The sequence below is a fragment of the Branchiostoma floridae genome, chromosome 13 (assembly GCF_000003815.2).
Source record: "Branchiostoma floridae strain S238N-H82 chromosome 13, Bfl_VNyyK, whole genome shotgun sequence".
NCBI lineage: Eukaryota > Metazoa > Chordata > Leptocardii > Amphioxiformes > Branchiostomatidae > Branchiostoma > Branchiostoma floridae.
The window spans coordinates 13,615,087-13,634,049 of NC_049991.1; the positions used below are offsets into that span (position 1 = coordinate 13,615,087).

At 41.3% G+C, this 18,963-nt stretch overlaps 1 protein-coding gene across 5 annotated transcripts in view; it reads right to left on the minus strand.

The window, feature by feature from the left end:
- Positions 1–240: 240 nt before the first annotated feature.
- Positions 241–18,963, minus strand: part of LOC118429055 (ATP-binding cassette sub-family C member 9-like) — a 21,399-nt gene continuing 2,676 nt past the window's right edge. For 4 of the 5 annotated variants that reach the window (XM_035839400.1, XM_035839401.1, XM_035839399.1 and 1 more), the window contains exons 2-42: positions 18,529–18,716; positions 18,038–18,162; positions 17,538–17,651; positions 16,803–17,003; positions 16,060–16,242; positions 15,635–15,691; positions 15,220–15,426; positions 14,686–14,838; positions 14,075–14,230; positions 13,633–13,767; positions 13,429–13,473; positions 13,157–13,274; positions 12,943–12,983; positions 12,530–12,808; positions 12,073–12,204; positions 11,810–11,888; positions 11,520–11,625; positions 10,970–11,068; positions 10,702–10,786; positions 10,440–10,520; positions 10,054–10,194; positions 9,469–9,596; positions 8,875–9,089; positions 8,261–8,290; positions 7,495–7,616; positions 7,166–7,288; positions 6,831–7,000; positions 6,645–6,714; positions 6,208–6,365; positions 5,622–5,714; positions 5,238–5,340; positions 4,995–5,108; positions 4,509–4,626; positions 4,213–4,343; positions 3,998–4,076; positions 3,721–3,829; positions 2,053–2,156; positions 1,884–1,933; positions 1,620–1,703; positions 1,147–1,209; positions 241–846 (exon numbers count right to left, since the gene is read on the minus strand). In XM_035839400.1, the coding sequence (XP_035695293.1) occupies positions 709–846; positions 1,147–1,209; positions 1,620–1,703; positions 1,884–1,933; positions 2,053–2,156; positions 3,721–3,829; positions 3,998–4,076; positions 4,213–4,343; positions 4,509–4,626; positions 4,995–5,108; positions 5,238–5,340; positions 5,622–5,714; positions 6,208–6,365; positions 6,645–6,714; positions 6,831–7,000; positions 7,166–7,288; positions 7,495–7,616; positions 8,261–8,290; positions 8,875–9,089; positions 9,469–9,596; positions 10,054–10,194; positions 10,440–10,520; positions 10,702–10,786; positions 10,970–11,068; positions 11,520–11,625; positions 11,810–11,888; positions 12,073–12,204; positions 12,530–12,808; positions 12,943–12,983; positions 13,157–13,274; positions 13,429–13,473; positions 13,633–13,767; positions 14,075–14,230; positions 14,686–14,838; positions 15,220–15,426; positions 15,635–15,691; positions 16,060–16,242; positions 16,803–17,003; positions 17,538–17,651; positions 18,038–18,162; positions 18,529–18,670 (4,881 nt within the window). In that variant the 5' untranslated portion in view covers positions 18,671–18,716 and the 3' untranslated portion in view covers positions 241–708. The remainder of the gene's footprint in view (positions 847–1,146; positions 1,210–1,619; positions 1,704–1,883; positions 1,934–2,052; positions 2,157–3,720; positions 3,830–3,997; positions 4,077–4,212; positions 4,344–4,508; positions 4,627–4,994; positions 5,109–5,237; positions 5,341–5,621; positions 5,715–6,207; positions 6,366–6,644; positions 6,715–6,830; positions 7,001–7,165; positions 7,289–7,494; positions 7,617–8,260; positions 8,291–8,874; positions 9,090–9,468; positions 9,597–10,053; positions 10,195–10,439; positions 10,521–10,701; positions 10,787–10,969; positions 11,069–11,519; positions 11,626–11,809; positions 11,889–12,072; positions 12,205–12,529; positions 12,809–12,942; positions 12,984–13,156; positions 13,275–13,428; positions 13,474–13,632; positions 13,768–14,074; positions 14,231–14,685; positions 14,839–15,219; positions 15,427–15,634; positions 15,692–16,059; positions 16,243–16,802; positions 17,004–17,537; positions 17,652–18,037; positions 18,163–18,528; positions 18,717–18,963) is intronic. The other variant, XM_035839403.1, reaches the window with a different exon arrangement.

Below are 18,963 nucleotides of genomic sequence, written 5' to 3' on the forward strand. Positions count from 1 at the left end.
ATACTTGGTCATCACAATGAACGCATGCAACACATCTTTATGAGTCACGTTTCCACCTCGTCCTTCGTCAAATAGTATAGTCGGATGGAAAGCTAACGCTATCAAGAACTATCCCTAAACATGAGTTCATGTTGCTGTGATCAGAAGCACCGTGAGGCAACCTTACATGGCAACAGATTCATTACGTGAAAGCATACTTTAAGCACCCGGACGTTATGGCAGTAGTCACATGTTGTGAAAAGTTGTAGCATCATATAACAATGCGTGTTAGTAAAACACTAACTAAAAGTATTAAATTTTCCTGAATAATATGATGAGAAGAAATATTTGGATACATTGAGATGTTACTTAATGATATCTTTTGAATTGCTTAATGTGCATATCAACTTAAGCAAAACATATCGCAAACACCATATCTATATTCTTAACTATTTTCTGGTCCCAAGTAATCTGTTACATTTAATGCACACAATCATAAATGTAGTGTGACAGCAATCTTAGACACAATTGTTTTCAATCCATTGCATCAGAGAGATCATGAATTATTGAAAACTATCTAAACTTGATGCTTTTTAAAAAGCATTGTTTCCAGATGTTTTGTGCGCTACAGCATAATACCACAAAACACAGCATGGTGAAGAGACACTCAATGCAACACTTGAATACATCATTGGAATAGACATTGCATATCATATCCCAGCAGAATAACTATTTGTTGGCTTTAACTAGTGATGCAAAGAGGCCATCTGGCTGCTTCAGAAGCTTCTTTGGAGTGTCGTTCTCGACCACTTTGCCTTGGTCCAGCACAAGAATCCGGTCAGAGTTCAGGATAGTAGCGATACGATGCTGTGAACAGAAAGATACAAGTCTTGGTCTGAGAGACTCAATCGTAACGGTCTTATTTCTATTCCTATTAGTCAAGACTAAGCTAACTTGGATTCCTAATAATTGATTTGTAATATGTAGCTGATGCTATGTATAATAACGACGTGCAATTACATGTTTTCCTCTGCAGAAACTTTTGTCAGATGGACTCAAAGCATCTTAAGCTATGACAGCACTGCACTGTCGAAAGGAAGAACCATCATTGCAATTTACGCGCTTGATACACATTGCAAAATAATGAGAATGAAAAGAAAAACTTACTGCAATGGTGAGGACAGTTCGATCCTGGAAGGCCGTCTTGATTACATTCTGTAGAGTGGAATCCTGTGTGATTGTGGGAGACACGAACATTAGATACATAATTATGAAAACCTCAGAATGAAAATCTATTCTACTGTTGTAGACAAATCATTCTGCTGTAGGCCGATAGCTCACTGCTTGAAAGTGTACTATATATGTAAAAAGCTTACTATATATGTTTTTAAATTACTTGTACTAATTTCTAAACAATGTTGTAATGGCAAGCTTGTATTGCTGTAATTGTACACACCTACGAAATTCAGGCTTATGTGCCTGCCAAGTGGTGTTTTAATAAAGTTCAAAGTTCAAAGTGAATAATACAAACTTTCAGGTAATTTTCCTCTGCATGTATTGTTAAAGAAAACAACAGAATGAAAGATACACAAAAAAAGACCATAATCAATTTACGCAAAATGCTAGCTTTTATATCTTACCGTCTCCATGTCTATGGAAGCAGTTGCCTCATCCATGATGAGTATCCGGCATTTCCTCACGAAAGCCCTGGCCAGACAGAACAGCTGAAGGAACAAAGTAACAAGTCGTTTAGAAACGTCATCATCATGGAAACAATTACCAGTAATTGAGACAGGAAAAAATCAAATTGTGCACCCTACAAGGTAACCAGTCTATTTGCAAAGGGTAGATGACAAGAGGCACACTGTTAAGCTTCATCATTTTGGTCATTAGATAAAACGAACCTGTCTTTGGCCAACACTGAAGTTCTCTCCGCCGTCAGAAACAGCCTCATCTGAAAGTCAGAATCATTTGTACTGGTAAGTCTTCTAAAGTATACTAAGGTAGGTTATGTGGTTGGGACAAAATTATACATCAAAACTAACAGTCAGTGACTTAACATCCGGTTCCCACCTAGCTTGTTGGGTAGTTCTGATACCACGGTCTTTAGTTGGGCGATCTCCAAAGCCTCCCACAGCTCTTCATCGCTGCATTTGTCGAACGGATCCAGATTGTACCTGCACAAGATTGGGAGCAGTCAGCTTGAAGTGGTTGAGGCAAAGAATGGTCAAGAGAAACTTTAAGATAACAGACCATCTGGTGTCAAATTCATCCGTATAAATTGACTGGTTTAATTTCAAACTAAACTAGGCACAAAAAGTTTGGAATATCAACTTTGGCTGATCATATTTCCGTTGTTTCTGCATCAATTTTAATGTGTTATATATCAATAGAAAGCGTGTGTGATTTCCTTTCATATGGTATCAAACTCCTTATGGCTATAAATTCTAGAAACGAGCACCAGGGCCACTTACGTCAGTGGGTCACGAAAAAAAAGTGCCCAAATTTCAATTTTTGTGTTCAACTCTGTATCATCCTGCTGGTATGGGTGTGGGTGTCAAGGAATCAATTTATCCTTTTTTCACGTAATCTTTGGTATACAGAGCATCCAAGTTCATCTTTAATATTTGATAAGAGTATATGTGCCCTTTTGGCTGTTGATGACCGAATCGAGGTGTGGAGGCGGCAAGGAGAATGCCACGCTGACTGTCGCACGGATAGAGCGTAACAGCGCGTAGCGCTTCGTGGAGGCAGTGTCATGGTGTGGTGTATGTATGGCTGCCACAGGAAAAACGAGGTTCACCCTCATCCCAGACAAGACAACCTCAATGCTGTGAGATACAGGGACACCATTCTCCATGCAGTCGCAATGTCATACCTCGTCAGCGTGTGTGGGGGACCAAATGCAATTCTGCATGTGTTAGACTACAACGCCCGTCACACAGAGCAAGGATCAATGCAGACTGTGTGCGTGGACGGGCGGTGTAATCTTACAGAATGTCATTCGACCCAATATTGAAGGGGTAAGACATTGCGACTGAATGGAGAATGGTGTCCTTGTATCTCACAGCATTGGGGTTGTCTTGTCTGGGATGATAGTGAACCTTGTTTTTCCTGTGGCAGCCATACATTCACCACAACAAGCGCTACGCGCTGTTACGCTCTATCCGTGCGACAGTCGGCGTGGCATTCTCCTTGCCGCATCCACACTTCGAATCGGTCATCCAACACCCAAAATACACATATACTCTCCTCAAATGTTCAAGATAAACTTGGATGTTCTGTATACCAAAGATTACGTGAAAAAAAGGATAGATTGAATCCTTGACACCCACAACCATACAAGCAGGATGATACAGAGTTGAACACAAAAATTGAAATTTTGGCACATTTTTTTCGTGACCCACTGACGTAAGTAACCCTGGTGCTCTTTTCACGAATTTAAAATCATGAGGAGTTTGATACCATATAAAAGGAAATCACACACGCTTTCTATTGATATACAACACATTAAAATTGATGCAGAAACAACGGAAATATGATCAGCCAAAGTTGATATTCCAAACTTTTTGTGCCGAGTTTATATTACATCATGTTGACACCGATTAGACCGCACTGAAATATCATTGTGATCTACCAGTCAAATGGCTGTCTGAATAAGGTTTCCGGTAAGTAACCTAAGGATTCTAAACTTGATCAGTTACGAAATCAGTTGTACTTGCAACATGATGTTAAACACACCTGACAGAGCCGCTGAACAGCACGGGGTCCTGCGGGATGATGGACAGACGTGACCGCAGGGTGGTCAGCGGGACTCGACTGATGTCAATCCCATCTATGGTGATCTTTCCTGCGATTGGACAAAAATGCCAAAGATGTCAAGTTGTTTATTTTAATCAACAAAACGTATTACATATAGAAAACTATGCCATCAGCATTCTAGTTCTGAAATATACAATAATAAAGATCAAATTCAAGGGTAAAACATGAATATCAATTACAACAAAACCATTCCAACCTTTGAAGTTGTCGATCATCCTGAATAAAGCAAGAGTCAATGATGACTTCCCACTTCCCGTGCGTCCACAAATGCCGACCTGGAGGGGAGCAAGACACAACGTTTACTTTTGAACAAAAATCTATGTTTATTATCAATGACCAGCCATAAATCAACAGTTGTTTTGTTATGATTTGCCATAAATTGTCAATTCTATCAATTTACGCACGACTTACCTTTTCGCCTGCTTCAATTGTTGCCGACACGTCAGTCAGAACCGGGTCCAGAGTTTTGTCATACCTGACGGAGACGTTTTCAAAGGACACTTCTCCTTTAGATGGCCAGTTGTCATCGGGGATGACGTTACCTGTGCAAAATGATAAGTTATCAACTATTTATTCGATTGCTTATCTAAAGCAGTTATTACAATACTTTGAGTGCAATATCATGATGATTTCAACTTGAGTTTTGTATTTTGAATCATACATTTTATAAGGTCTGAGCCCCTGTTTGTAAAAAGAAGGTCTCCTACCATCTTTGTGGTATGGTTCTGTTGGTGTGGATGAGTATTGGTCCACCCTCTCCACAGAATTCATCATCATCTCCACCTCTGCGTAGCCACGCACAACCCACAGGAGGTACATCTGGATCTGTAAATGTAAAGTGTTGGTAGGAATATATCACTTTCTGTGTCGCTTTGTCTTCTGCTGTGTTAGGGCGCGGCCACATAGGTCGAGCGATCGTTGTACAATTTTGATGCCATAGGATTTTCAAGCAGGCCGTGACAGAACCAAACACCTATATAGATACAAAACAGCATTTTGTGTACCAAGATAGTTGAAATTTGCAAGAGACGTACATTTGTGTTCTCCAAAATGCCCGAAGCTAGGGATCGTATGACCATCGCACGACCTATGTTACCGCGCCCTTACCTAATCATGGTGAGAGACAACGATTCTGGTTTATAGCATTGCCATTTAACATTTGTTCTTTGAACAATAGCAGTCAGGTAACTTACATTGAGTGCGTAGGTGATGGACAGGCCAACCATAGCTGGGGAGACTGTTCCAAACATGGCGGCCAACATGGCAGATAGACCGGCCAGGAAAACAATGGTGCCTCCCATGTACCCCTGCATAACATCGGGGGAAGGAGCATGATAATTAGACAACTTTGCTTTGACATCAACTAGAAATGTGTAAACAATGGATCAAAATTAAGATGGATTAGAAGCTTATAGATACTAAAGACTTAAACCTACAAGCCTGGATCCTATCCAACAGGCGGTGGCGGCAGTGTAGTAAAACGGGGTGTTGCTCCGGTCAAGTTTGTCCATGATGGACGAACTGAACCTCTTCTCCATCCTGTGCAAATGAAAAATAAAATGAATTTTATATGGTTTTCAAATTTTTCTATAAGTAAAAATGAAGTTTCAAGTACTCAAGTATATTTTGTTGGATTTAACATACATGTACTAGTTGAAAAATAAATACAATATTAGAATATCCAGGTTGGGACATTGATAAGATCAGAGCACAATACACCCAAAATATTACAATTCAATATCTGCATAAAACATTGTATGGGGTAAGTTACCTCCTCTGAATCAGTGCATTCGTATATGAAAATGTGTCTGTGTCATTACCTGTAGGCACGAACGGTAGTCAGTCCTCCAAGTGTCTCTGAGAAGTGGGCAAACACAGGGGACTTGTTGATGTTGTCCAGACGCTGGATTTCCCTGTAAGCATACCACTGGATTAGTAGTCTATCTGCACCATGATATGAAAGACGTGAAATATGTTTCCTGCACATTTCATAAAGTCTGTTACTATATATACACAAAATGTAGGAACAGAAATCAGACAACATGAAGGTCACTCGAAAAAATGTCTGGAACAACAAGTGGTGGGGTAAATAAATACGCGTAAGCATGTTGTCTGCATGAAGTTTCAGGGTGCTTTAGAAGTTAAAGATGAATACAATTAGCCTCCTTTGCAGACTTTTGGGGCGGCAACGTTTTTTATTTTGTGGGGAGCGCTGATTCACGGTTGTCAACGTTGGCTACGTTTCTCTATGCATTGAAAGGGGGAAGAAAAACTACTTTTCCCAGCATAGAGAGTCTTAGCCCATGTTGAAAATCGTTAATCAGCGTTCCAAAATAAACGCCGTCGCCCCAGAAGTCAGCGAATGAGGTTACATAATGTAACTGTGTGACTGATCACGCCTCTCACCTGGCCGTTGCACGGTAATACTTCTGCACAATGAAGTAAAGGATGATGATCGGAATCGCACCGATGAGGAAAAATGGCGTCACCACGGCGTTGACGAGAAGAGCCGAGCACACAAGCAGAATCACGCGGATCAGATGCTCCATCATGAACGGTAGACGCTAGGATGGTTAAGTACGAAATAGATTATTGCAAACTTCTGAAGAGGATCGGTTGCAAAGATATAGAGACACAGTTGTGTCATTGAATGTGCATGACGGTAAAAATCACCATTTTGACAATTTCATCCTCCTGTAAAAGTCAGATTTCATCATACATGATCTGATAATTACCACTGTCATATCATAGTTAATGAGTGAATGAGCTTATACATATAGTTCTAAGATTCCAGTTCATGCCACTTGCCGTTGTCTTAGTAAGCATGCGTGCATTGGGCTTACCAAGTCTATGGTTGCGGTGTCCTCTGCCATGCGATTCAGCACCCTTCCGGTAGGAGTTGTGTCAAAGAATCTGGGAGAGGAAATAGGTCAGATGTGTTTTTAGATTGGTGTTGTTTTGTTTTATGTAAAAGTCTCAAAGTTTTCAATAAACCAAGAACTATCGGTGATTCTTAAAGAATGACTGACCGCATTGGAGCAAGAACGATGTTCCGGACCATTGCCTCGTGTAGATTCTTGGCCCCTTTGATCATGGACAGAATCGTAACGACGGATGCGAAGGCTGTTACGGTGATGGCTGCCAGCGCCAGTCCTGTGTAGCCTATGATGTAATAATTAACATCTACAGCTGGAGGTGCCTGTGGAGAAAAGTGAGACATTTTAGAATACTGACAACCAGTGTCTTCATAGACTGTATTCACACATATTCCTCACAATAAAGGAAACTTCCACCATGTCTCCTGTCAACATCTGCTAGTGTCACTGACTAGAGTCAAGGATTGAATCAGGTTTGAAAAACTCACCTGAGTGGCATTTCCAAAGGTTTGATTGACGGCCGTGTTGTTCATAGCCAGAGCAGCAGAGCCTGCTGTAGCCCAAGCTGAGAGCCAGAAGTCAATGCCAACCTGTAACCCTTGTTTAGCCAGCTGTGAGGCAGGGAAAAAGAGACGATACACTAGTCATCTCCAACACAGTCAAACGACAAAGATTTCATATTGTTATCAATTCTCTTTACCTTGATCAGGACATAAATAAAGTGAAATTTCATACACTTAACTCCATATAAGTGGCTTATGCCTTTAATATGTACATTATGCATAAATCTTATTGTACAGGAGAAGGGTCATTTTACCTGAGACAGCAGGACAAAGATTACAATGATGGACCCACAGGCTGCGGCGTAGGTGAGGTAGTGCTGCACTTTGACTGATCCTACCGATCGCTCCTCATCTGCAACTAGTTTCCCCTCCGCAGCTGAAAGATTTTGTACAATATTTCAATACAATACCAAATTAAGATGTAATCCTAATGCACCAAAGAGATGTTTACCATGCTTTTTGTCCATTCCGTTTTGTCCATTCACCCCAAACCATCCATTGAGAGTTTGTCCACGTATCTAAATTGCCTTCATTCTAAGGTTGGGGCATTGTTGCAATCATCCTAGTAACTTCAGGAGCAGACAAAAATGCTCAAAATGTCGACAACAACATGCCTAGTGCATTTAAAGTGGACACAACTTCGTAATGAATGATCCAGGGAAGTTAGTGTTGGTCTTTCATCCCATGCTGGTTAGTGGACTGGAAGGCAAGATGGAAACGTTATGAAACTGTTATAATTATAACAGAAAAGATGACATGCGGGTTGTTATGGTCAGAAAGGTGTGTGTCTAGGGTATGGAGAGGATTCAACCACATGCCCCATCTGATGTGCCAATTCTTGTGTATGCAGTATTCCATTGACGTCACAATAAACAGCTGCAAGTAGGACACAGAGAGCACAACATGCAATTCAGACCCACTACCACCTGACAGCCTGACAGACAAGAACACCCATGCATAATTAGAAACAGGGTGTTCAGTACCCCTGACGTGCACATGCTGTGCTTCAGCTCAACTCACCCGCCTTCTTTTCTTCCTCATCTTTTGAGGCTGGTGAAAAAATGGCACAAATACACACCTCAATTAAAAAAGAATTACAAAAAATCATTGTTTATTAAAAATCAATCGGGTTCTTTTCAATGCTCATTTTCCCATGCAACATAAAAGCATAAATTCGGGAAATTAACGTTATAGGGGTTCTATATTCTAATGATGATTACTGATTACATTGATTAATATAGTTATTCTATTGAACGTATACAAGAAGACATATTATGCAATTGTAAACAGATCTAAAATATAATTATTGTGTAACCTTGACATTGTAACGGTTATATATGTACCTGAAATCTATATTGCTGTTGCCTGTACTTAACTCTGGGCGTATGTGAACAATAAATGTCTTTATTCATTGATATTTGGCCAGTTATGTTGTTCTATAGATATTATCAATCATGCGAGAGACGGCAGCCATAATGTAATAAATCCTACCTTTTGTATCATTCAGCTTGTCCATCTCCTCCTCTTTGCATTGGTAAATCAATAGCAAAATGTTCATTCATTGATATTTGACCAGTGACACAATTTTCACATATAATCACGAGATATACCATATAGCAGGTGATGTAGCCTACCTTTTTGTTCATCCAACTCATCCTCGTCGTCTTCCTCATCTTCCTTACCGTCCTTCTTCCCGAAGGAGGTGGACCGTGACCTGATGGATGACATGTGTGAGTTTTGGCGGGAGATCTGCCTCACCAGCGCAGCTCGCTCGGCCTCGGCTGACATGTCCGCCTCTCCCTCTTCCCCACTAGCGGTGCTACTCGCTGAGATGGTGCGAGTTCTTGCCCTTAGAAGAAAATACGAAGAACAATAAATCACGATTTAGACATAAATTGACATATTTCCGGCCGGGTTGAACCTGTCCTATAACCGAAGACATCTAAAGCTCTGTGCTCTGATATAATTCAATATTATGATAACATAGTGCTCTGATATAATTCAAGATAACATTCAGTTATAATCAACAACCTGGGAAGTCTCATAAGACATACATACACAGTCGTCCGGACGAAGTAAGAATTGGAGTTGATAAGTCCAAATTGGGGGTATTTCTTTGCGATAGACTCTGAACCAGAACATTCCGTTATGCTACCATGTTTGATATTGAATATCATGATGAAATTTGAAAATGACAGTGTTGAAAAAAAGGTTAGTGAAACACTCACCTTTCCTGTGTCTCACGGATGCCCTTTGCAATGATCTCCCTCCAGCTGTCACACAGATCAGGGTTGGACTGACGTATGTCATCCATGGTTCCCTGGGCCAGGATCCGTCCATTCTCCACGGCAACAATCTACATTAATCACGCGCAGAGTTTCAGAGATTCGTACAAACAACAACACAATAGTAACCTGTCAACACTAGTAGCAGACTCAAAGCTTTCATGAAACCTTCCCTCAGCCGGGGGTTGATACCGACTGACAAGCACCATTGACCCTTTACTGACGTCAGATTTCCGGTCTGGATGTGTGACTTAGGCTTTGGGTCATTTCAGCATGATAAGGATCAGAGGACTGATCGAAAGCTTGTTGGTAAGCGCATTTTGTGTACGAATATATGGTTTTCAAAATTGTAACATAACATAATTTATTTATTATAACATATTGTAACATAATTTATTTATTACATTTTTTATTGCATGGGATTGACACGGTAATGTCTACGTGTTATGCCGAGTACAGTGACATAAGTGGAGATATCAATCCATCTTCGTATAGGAGTGGAAATACTTCAACAAAATCACCACTTACATACTGACTCTCCTCCAGGTACTGCAGTTTGTGGGTGACCAGGACCACTGTCCGCTTCTCGTCGTTTATCAAGTGTGCCATGATGCCGTGCTCAAACACATCACCTCCGACGTGAGCGTCCAGAGCGGACAAAGGGTCATCCTGTTGTATCACATTGACAAAGGAAGCAAAGGTTTTACGGTTTGATTGATCAGTCCCAATTTTGGACTCGGTAGAAAGGTTCCACTCAAAGACATCCTGATAGGTTATACCACTTGAACCTGGAACCATCATTGAAATATGATTACTATCACACAAGCTACTGATAAGAACATGCAAAATTGCCTGCCTTTCTTGACATAGAAAATGACAGCAACTAAATGGGCTAGATAGCATATCTCACTCACCAGTATGACGATATCACTGTTTGAGTACAGCGCTCTTGCCAGACTGACTCTCTGTTTCTGGCCGCCACTCAAGTTGATTCCCTGAAAAGGAAAACGATGTCAACATCATCATAAACAGGTTTAACCGTCTGCTACGTCATAATAGTTCAGCAAATTGTACAGATGGTATACGATTTTGGTTTGGACCGTCCAAGATTATTCTGAAGGCAGTCAGAGCTTTTCGTTGAAAGTGATACATCCATAATATACAGTCTGTTTATACCTTTTCTCCAATCTCTGTCATGTCACCGCCAGGGAGAATGTCGATGTCAGGCTGCAGGCAGCAGGCTGATATCACCTTCTGGTACCTGGAAGATGCAACAAAAGGAATCTTGTAATAATAGAGTGCTATTCACTTTGCCTCAAGGCATTGCCTGACATATACCTTCTTGTCTACTCGTATTTTTTCAACACTTATGAATGTGCAAGACGCAATGCCTCAATTTGTGTTGTACGTCATGACAAATTGGAACGAGGAGCCTATGACATACCTGGTGTTATCAAAGGGTCGTCCAAAGGTGATGTTGTCCCTCAAGGTAGCATTGAGAAGCCATGGTTTCTGCGCCCCGTAGGCAACACTGTTGTGCTCCCTTTTGCAGATGGGAAGACAAGATATTTGTTCAGTTGATGATCTAAAGGGTATAATGTACTGAAAAACGTAAATCAATTATTGCTGTTGATCTACTCCAGATAAACAGAGTGCTGGAAAAATGCATATCGATTTATCAAATGTTAAAACCAAAGAAATATTGCGCTGCTTTTTTACAGCTACAGATGCAATTACATAGGTTATCCCCTTTTGCTATTTCGGTGGGTGAAATGATTAGAATAAAAAGTTTTACAACTAACACAATACATAATTGAACTTAAATACTTGCGCTCGTCATGGTTCAAACATGCAATGTATATCTAGCTTAGACTACGATAATTGTTGTAACCAACTCCCATGCATTTATCTATTAATTAGTCTTGTTGTTTCTGTGTAATTGTAAGGATCCATAAATATTAGGATCCATTACTGAAATGAAGAATGTTACTGACTTCCCCCATAGGACTTGTCCAGAAAGGGTTCTCATCTCCCCGAGAATAGCGGAACACAAGGAAGACTTTCCACTTCCCACCTGCCCAACAACGACGGTCAGCTTTCCTGTAACGAGAAAGAATATCAGTGGTCAAAACAGGGAGACGTCGAAATAGAGAATGTGTGTAGTGCAAAGTAATCTAAAAGAGGCGACAATAATAGTAGGAAGCAAATGCCTTTGCCATACCAAATATTGGTGTTATTTCAGTCTTTGATTATGAATGCCCATGATTGCAGTAGCATTGCCTACCTTTCTGTACTGCCAGGTTGATATCATTGAGTGCTGCACTGTCAGACTCCAACTCCCAGGAAAAGTTGCCATCACGGATCTATGGAGGGGAGATTCACACAGTTATTTATACCTAAATGACCACAGGAATATATTTGACAAAACTGGTAGATATGTCATTATCTATCGATAAGGTAGCCATCATCGTATGAAAGTTAGTACAGAATGTTACCGAAAGAATGATGTCCATGTACATGTATAAAGAGTGAAAGAATTGAACAGACCTCAACAGCTACATCCTCTGCTATGTCCGACTGTGACAGCCCTTCGACAAGCTGCTTCAGCTCGACACTATTCTCAGTTTCGTGGAGGTTTTTCTTGTGATCTTTAAAAGTCAAAACCTTCACGTCTGGTACCTGTTGGAAATATGCTGATTACAATCTGTACATGCAACGTCAAGTAGTAACGTTGTACAGTATTTGTGGATAGGAAATATGCCATGTGATTGTTGATAACATGCGAATTACTTAAATATGACTGATTTTAGACAGCAATCATATTGTCTACACAACACAAGCAGAACATATGTGTCTATGTAATGTTGCAAAAGGGTTGGAACCAAAACCAAAACAGTCATAACTCATAACATCTAAAAAGATGACTACTTCACCTTGTCCCAACATGTCTGTTTTGTGTGGACTAGTTGATGATACGGCAGATGTGTATAAGAAAGATAATTACCGAGACGATGGTTCCATCTGCAGTTCCGTTCGGGCTTTCCTCATCGTCGTCGTCATCATCATGGATGTCAGGACGAGACAGGTTCCCCAGTTCCTCGACCTCTGAAGACTCAAAGAACGGTTTCAGCCGTTTGGTCGCCACGGCGGCGTTGATGGCCGTACGGAGCAGGATGGGGAAGACGGTAAGCGGGAACCCCATGATGTTGAAGAGGGAAAGCGATGTGAAGGCACTGGCCGCTGTTAGCGGCTGATTATTGAAGAACTCGTATGTACCAAATGACTGGAAAACAGGGAAAGGAATGTCGTAATAAGTTTTTGCACCGATGGTTGCAATTGTTTAAGACGTCATTTTGGTAATATCAAGTAATTTGATTTTAAATATTATAACTTTTCTACACAAAATGAGTAACTCACGATGAGCGTCGCAGCCACAGGAGTTGCTTGTGTGATGAACGCTGGAAAACATTACAAGCACATCAATGCCATCATATTCCGAGTATTTCTGTCCAGGATATCAACAGTCAGGAATGATTGATTGAAGGATGACAGGTTTCTCTGACACATGCTAGGCAATTTCAGTCTTCAAATGAGTCATATTTACTGTCATAATGTCAATGGTTCTACTTACAAGTGAGGATTTCCCAGCCAGCTCGTTTGTACATTTCCTTGACTTCCTTGTTACGGGCGTCGAGCACTTTGTCACTAAACATCTGTTCCCAGGCGTAGAGCTTCAGAAGTTTAATAGCCTGTGTGAACAAGTAGACATGAATAAGACATACAGAGGGCGACACACAAAATAATCGAAACCCATCGAATAATGATAGCATAGATACTCAAGTCAAGAACACTGAAATGGCCTGCTGACTTAACAACTTCTGTAACAAAATAACAATTCCTCACCTGAATAGTTTCGTTGATGTGCTTCATGCGAGTATCTGATGCGGCCTGCAAGAATGACATTGAAACATTGTAAAAAATATATACCCACAAAATGAGTTTACAATGCATCCTTCAGTTTTCAGGCTTTTTGCATATATTTGCTAGAATGATAGTTCTTGGTTCCTCATGCACTGGATTTATTAGTGTTTTACCATTACCAATTACCATTTTCGTCTTTGTGAGTTCCTCTGATTTCCTTGCTATTTTGTAGTTGACAGGAGACATGATGATGATGAGTAGAGCCCCCACCACGGCGCTCCAGCCCAGTTGGAAGTACAGCAGGATACAGCCAGCAACAAGCTAAGGAACCAAAAGAAAATGTCCAATGAAACTTTTAATTGTATCAAAATACGTTGATTCTTACTTTGTTTAGCTGGCTTTCTTGCTACTCAGATGAGATTGCAGATTCTCAAAGAGTTATCACACTGACTAAAAACTTCAGCAATAAATATTAAGCAGGTTTATGGACAGGCAATAGATATAACGTTAGATATTACCAGCATTGTGTGTATTGTGTGTATCGGAAAAAAAACGCCAGCTAGTTCAACAATTTGTTGATGCTTCAAGAATTTGTTGAGATTGTTGCTGACAGACAAAATACTGTTACCTGAATCGGCATGGACCACAGGTTGTGGATCATTGTCATCATGAACATCAGCATCGTGGCGTCCATACCGGCGTGGTTCATGACTTGACCTGCCGTGACCTTGTCGCTGCTCAGCACCCAGGAAGAAAGCTTCAGCACTTTGTTGTAGATCATTGTCTGGGGGACGGAAAAAAAGATTTCAAAGACACCTTTGATACGGATCTTTAAAGGATATTCGTAATTCATAAAATGATGAAATCTTCTGCCAGATGTTCTACATTGACGTTCCCATTTCAGTAGGTATAAAGAGGTTTGTGGCCTCTAGAAACATGGAGATGATAATAACTTTATTTCAAAACTTCACCCGAATGCTAATTGAAAACAAAGCAAAACAGTGGTATATGGCATGCATGTCTATGCTTAACAGAGAAGAAACTGTAATGTATTATTTAGTGAGATGAAACCTTTTCTAAATCTATTTCTGCTAAGGCCATTTACAGTTATTTGCATCCAGTGGGGTTAGAATAGTATGCTAAGATGGAAAGACAGATTAGACGACCTTAACACTGTGTTTAGATACTACAATTACTTTCTGTAGCCTGTTGATCCTTTATCCGCCCAAATCTCATTACCTGTAGGGCAGTTTTGAGCTGTATCCCCTGCTGGAAGGTCATGTAGACGCTGAAGTACTCAAACTGGAACCTCAGCACATTGGTGATTAGCAGCACGATGATCAGGATGAACCCGTTCCCAAAGAACTCTCCCGCTGTCACAAGGTACGGGCCCTGGACCAATGGGAGCGAGCAAAAACTATTCAAGAATTTGACATATATAATTTTGTAAAAGCATGCCATGGCACTTCAGAGGATGCACAGGGTGCGATCATTGCTTCCCCAAACTTGCATTTGTCTCATATCATTGTTGTTGTGCTTGACCTGTGATGTATCTCTATCGTCTGTTGAAATGTATCAATATATATGATATCTGAAGAGTAAACTCACAAGATTTTAAGGAATCCCATTGTTTACCAGGTTTTATCAAACATATACGACACCCACAACGTGAGCATTTTTACAATCAGTCAAGTTTTTTTGTAACATTAGATAAATATACAATGTACTTGAATGTGCAGATGTCCTAGTGGATAATGTAAAAGATACGCTTACCCTGTAAACAGCTGCAGGTTGTTCCGTTTCTCCCCCTTGGAGATTAAGAGTGGCCCAGGTGACAACACCGTTCAGGATCAGAGGACTGGCAAACGTCAGGACATCCACCATGAGTTTGAGGATACCAGAGATGAGGAAGGCACCGCTGAAGGACTTGATGTAGACACCCCACAGCGACAGCTTCTTGTTCTTCGCTTCAGCCTTTTCCTGCAAACGACGATCTCTTGTATTGAGTACTTCATTTATTCAGTCTCACCAACTTCTGTTGTTATTTTGTTTCATACCTACCCAACGCGATAGGACGCTCAGTGCGTATTCCACATTAATATCAGTTGTGAAGAATTGTTGGTAGCAAAAGATTAAAATTCCATACTATGACAATGAACTACAGCAGTAAGAGATATTGTAAACCTACCTTGTCATGGTCATAAGTGGCTTTGAATACACCATACGATGGCTTGGCACGCATTAGCTGAAAATGATACAAGAGTTGAATGAATGTCAAAGACCTAAACATTCAGTGTTCTGGTTCTCTTACATTTAACTACAAGTACATTGCCTTGAGTAGAGCTCGTCCCCAAGAAAACATTCGACTGGGTGATTTAATGTTTGTTTTTTACACAACGGTTTAGACTATAGGCATTAAAGCATATTCTACATCTGAATCCGTGTCTTTAGAACCGGTAAATATACGCCCTTCGATGTAACATCAGCTTCGCAGGCACGCGGCGCGGCAGCAGCTGGTTATATTACACCGAACGACCTGTTACACCTAACCATTGCACAACTAGCTGCAAGTGTTCTTTAAGACTGTGTTTAGAATAATATGCTTTTCAGTACCTTGGGGATCTTGCCCAGGTGGGACATCTCCAGAGGTTCCTTGTAGCCCACCCGGAGGATGAAGCTGGCCCACCAGAACGTGAGACGTGACGGCAGCGTGACGTAAGGAAACACGTAGTACATGTTGTCATCCTTCAGGTCGCTGTGCGGCTTCAGCTGGACTGGGCTGGCCGACAGGTACTTCTGTAAATACAAAACATTTGTAAAATAACCTTTTGTTAAAGTAAAGACAAAAAGTTGTAACATCACGGTTAAGATTCCGGGGGTGGGGATGGAGAGTCCAACTCAAGTAGAGCAATATATGTGGGGGATTACATTCGTTATTTCAGATGGTGACGCCTCGTGTATTTCGTGGCCAAGCCACGTCGTAAAAAATCCAACACTATGAACTCGAACTGTACCAAAGGCTTACGCTATAGGCTGTGGAAAAAAGCATTACACTTTGTCTAATGTATTACGCTTCGAATTCGGCCAGGTATACAGCTACATTTCTGCCTTGCTACCGCTTACGATGAGGAGTATTTATAAGATTGAGAATGTATGTACTTGTTCTTGTACCTTGTCCCCCCAACGACCTGGAGGTCAAGGGACTAGGTAGGGAGTAGTAGGTAGTACTTGTGAAAAGAGGCTGGCGTCCTTAAACTGCATCATGCACCGCTATATGAGCTAGATCGACTCATAAGTCCCAAAGTTTACATTGCTTGTGTTAGCCATACAAAGAAACAAATCCAAGGGATATTTACCAGTTTGAACATGGCATATCCTTCAATGACGATATGCATTGCGTATAGGACGACAGACGTCCATGTCAGACTGAGCCGGAGTCGGGTAGAGCTGACGTCACGGTTGTACAGATGAGCCAGCCGGGCAGCTTTGAAGCCGGCAGACATGACGTAGTACACGCACAGCGGTAACAACAGACGGGGTTTGTTGGACGTTTCCACCTGTGTCAAAATGTTGTAACAGTTGTAAACACGAATACTGTATGTATCCCTTTTCCGGGTCTACCGAAAGTGCGAAAATGAACGTTCCTTTTTGTTCCTTTTCGTCCTCTTTCGTTCCTTTTCGTTTCTTTTCGCACTTTCGGTACTTTCCTTTTCGTTCCGTTTCGCACTTTTGGCACTTTCCTTTTCGTTCCTTTACGCACTCTCGGTACACCGTCTTTTCCTGCTTTACCTGGTACCTGTTTATCTGTCTGTGATCTATCTTAGCTATGTTATTGGTGAACGTGACGATACAATGACGCTCCGTGCTTCCTCACAACACTTTCGCTATTTTCACAAATACTCTCAACAGGTTGGTAAATGAATAACGAAAGCTCTTTAATCACAACCACATATCTACAAGAGCTGACCTTAGCTGTTACTAAGTGTTAGTACAAAGTTAGGGTACTGTTCTTCTACAAGATTTACCTGCAGAACAATCTACATACCATGCATATGGCCATCGAGTGAAAACGTTTAGGCGTTCCTCCTTACCTGGTAGTAGTATACACATGCCAGCAGGGTGGCCAGTAGTGCGACTATCCACGGCAGGTACAGGTGGATGTGATGTCCTGGGGTGTAACCGTCCGATACAACACCCTCCCCTACCTGTGGATATGTTTTGTTATAACATTGTCAGAGTGATACCTTTACTCAGATAACCTTACTGTAACTTACATTAAACAATTGGGAACACCTTAAAGAGCCTTGTATAAAGATGACTGCGTATACAGCGTATGCAAAGTGTGGGAAAATACAAAGGAGTGCCAAGGGCTGTCATGACAGAGTGGTGTTCTTCATAAGATACGTGCTTACATTGTAAGCAAGCAACGTTAACCAAAAGTAAGGTACATCTGTCTCATATGCATGCAAAAGATACATGAAAATCCATCCCAGATCTTAACAGCATCGCGTACAAACCCAAAATGGACGGGAAGCAAAGGTTTGAGATGTTACCAATTTTTTTTTTCAAATTCTCGAAAAGATGATCTCACCTCGCAAAGGGTAATAAATAGAAGAACGAGAGTGACGGTCCATCGAGCGTAGTGTCCTGGGAACAAGACCCATCCCTTCTGACGCTCGGTAGCTTTACTCTTTTTCCATCTCCACAGTACTAGAGCTGCCAAATGAAATGGATAAAAAACATACAACACTTCAGAAACTATTGACACATTATAGGTATTACTCCTACAACCTGCTGGGTACTTATGGTATCTATTTTACACGACATCTGTAACGTTATGTCATCTTTTAACATAGAAATCGTACAGGCTCCGTGGGTCGCGTACTGACTACTCCCCGATGGCTTAGCATACTATTCCCTCAAAAAATTCTACTAAATTGTACTAGTATTTGACCAGCGATCCGCGGAGCCTGGTAGGGGCTAACTCCGGGCGAAACACACGTACATGGCATAGTACCTCCAGAGAATATATACGCCTCCGCACCCGTGGTGGTAGAACAAAAATTGCAACCTGTTACTCACCTAAAAGAGCCAATGGCAGGTACCCCGCATGTGGTATTAAGTTGAGTCCATCCACGAGGCACTCCTCGGTCCTGACGTCCACTGCTGTAGTGTTGCCATTGACAGAAGGGTAGGCCGGGCCACAGAACAGCGAGTCCGCCATGGCACCGCTGGAACACGGGCTTGTTCACCGCTTGTTAACAACCTACCTGTGATAAACGTATGTAATGGGTTACTCAGTTTCTGCTACAACGGTCGTTATGGCATTGGGACAATTTTCGCGGCTGTGCCTCTGGATAGCTTACTTCTTGCTAACACCTGTGATAAACGCTGAGCGCTGTTATTAACTTATTTCAATAATTCACCGCAGTGATACTCAATGAGTAACGTTATATGGATCATCGGAAAGGTAGGCGGGGCCCTATGGCCCTGGTATTCTTTAAAGGTCCTTAGGTT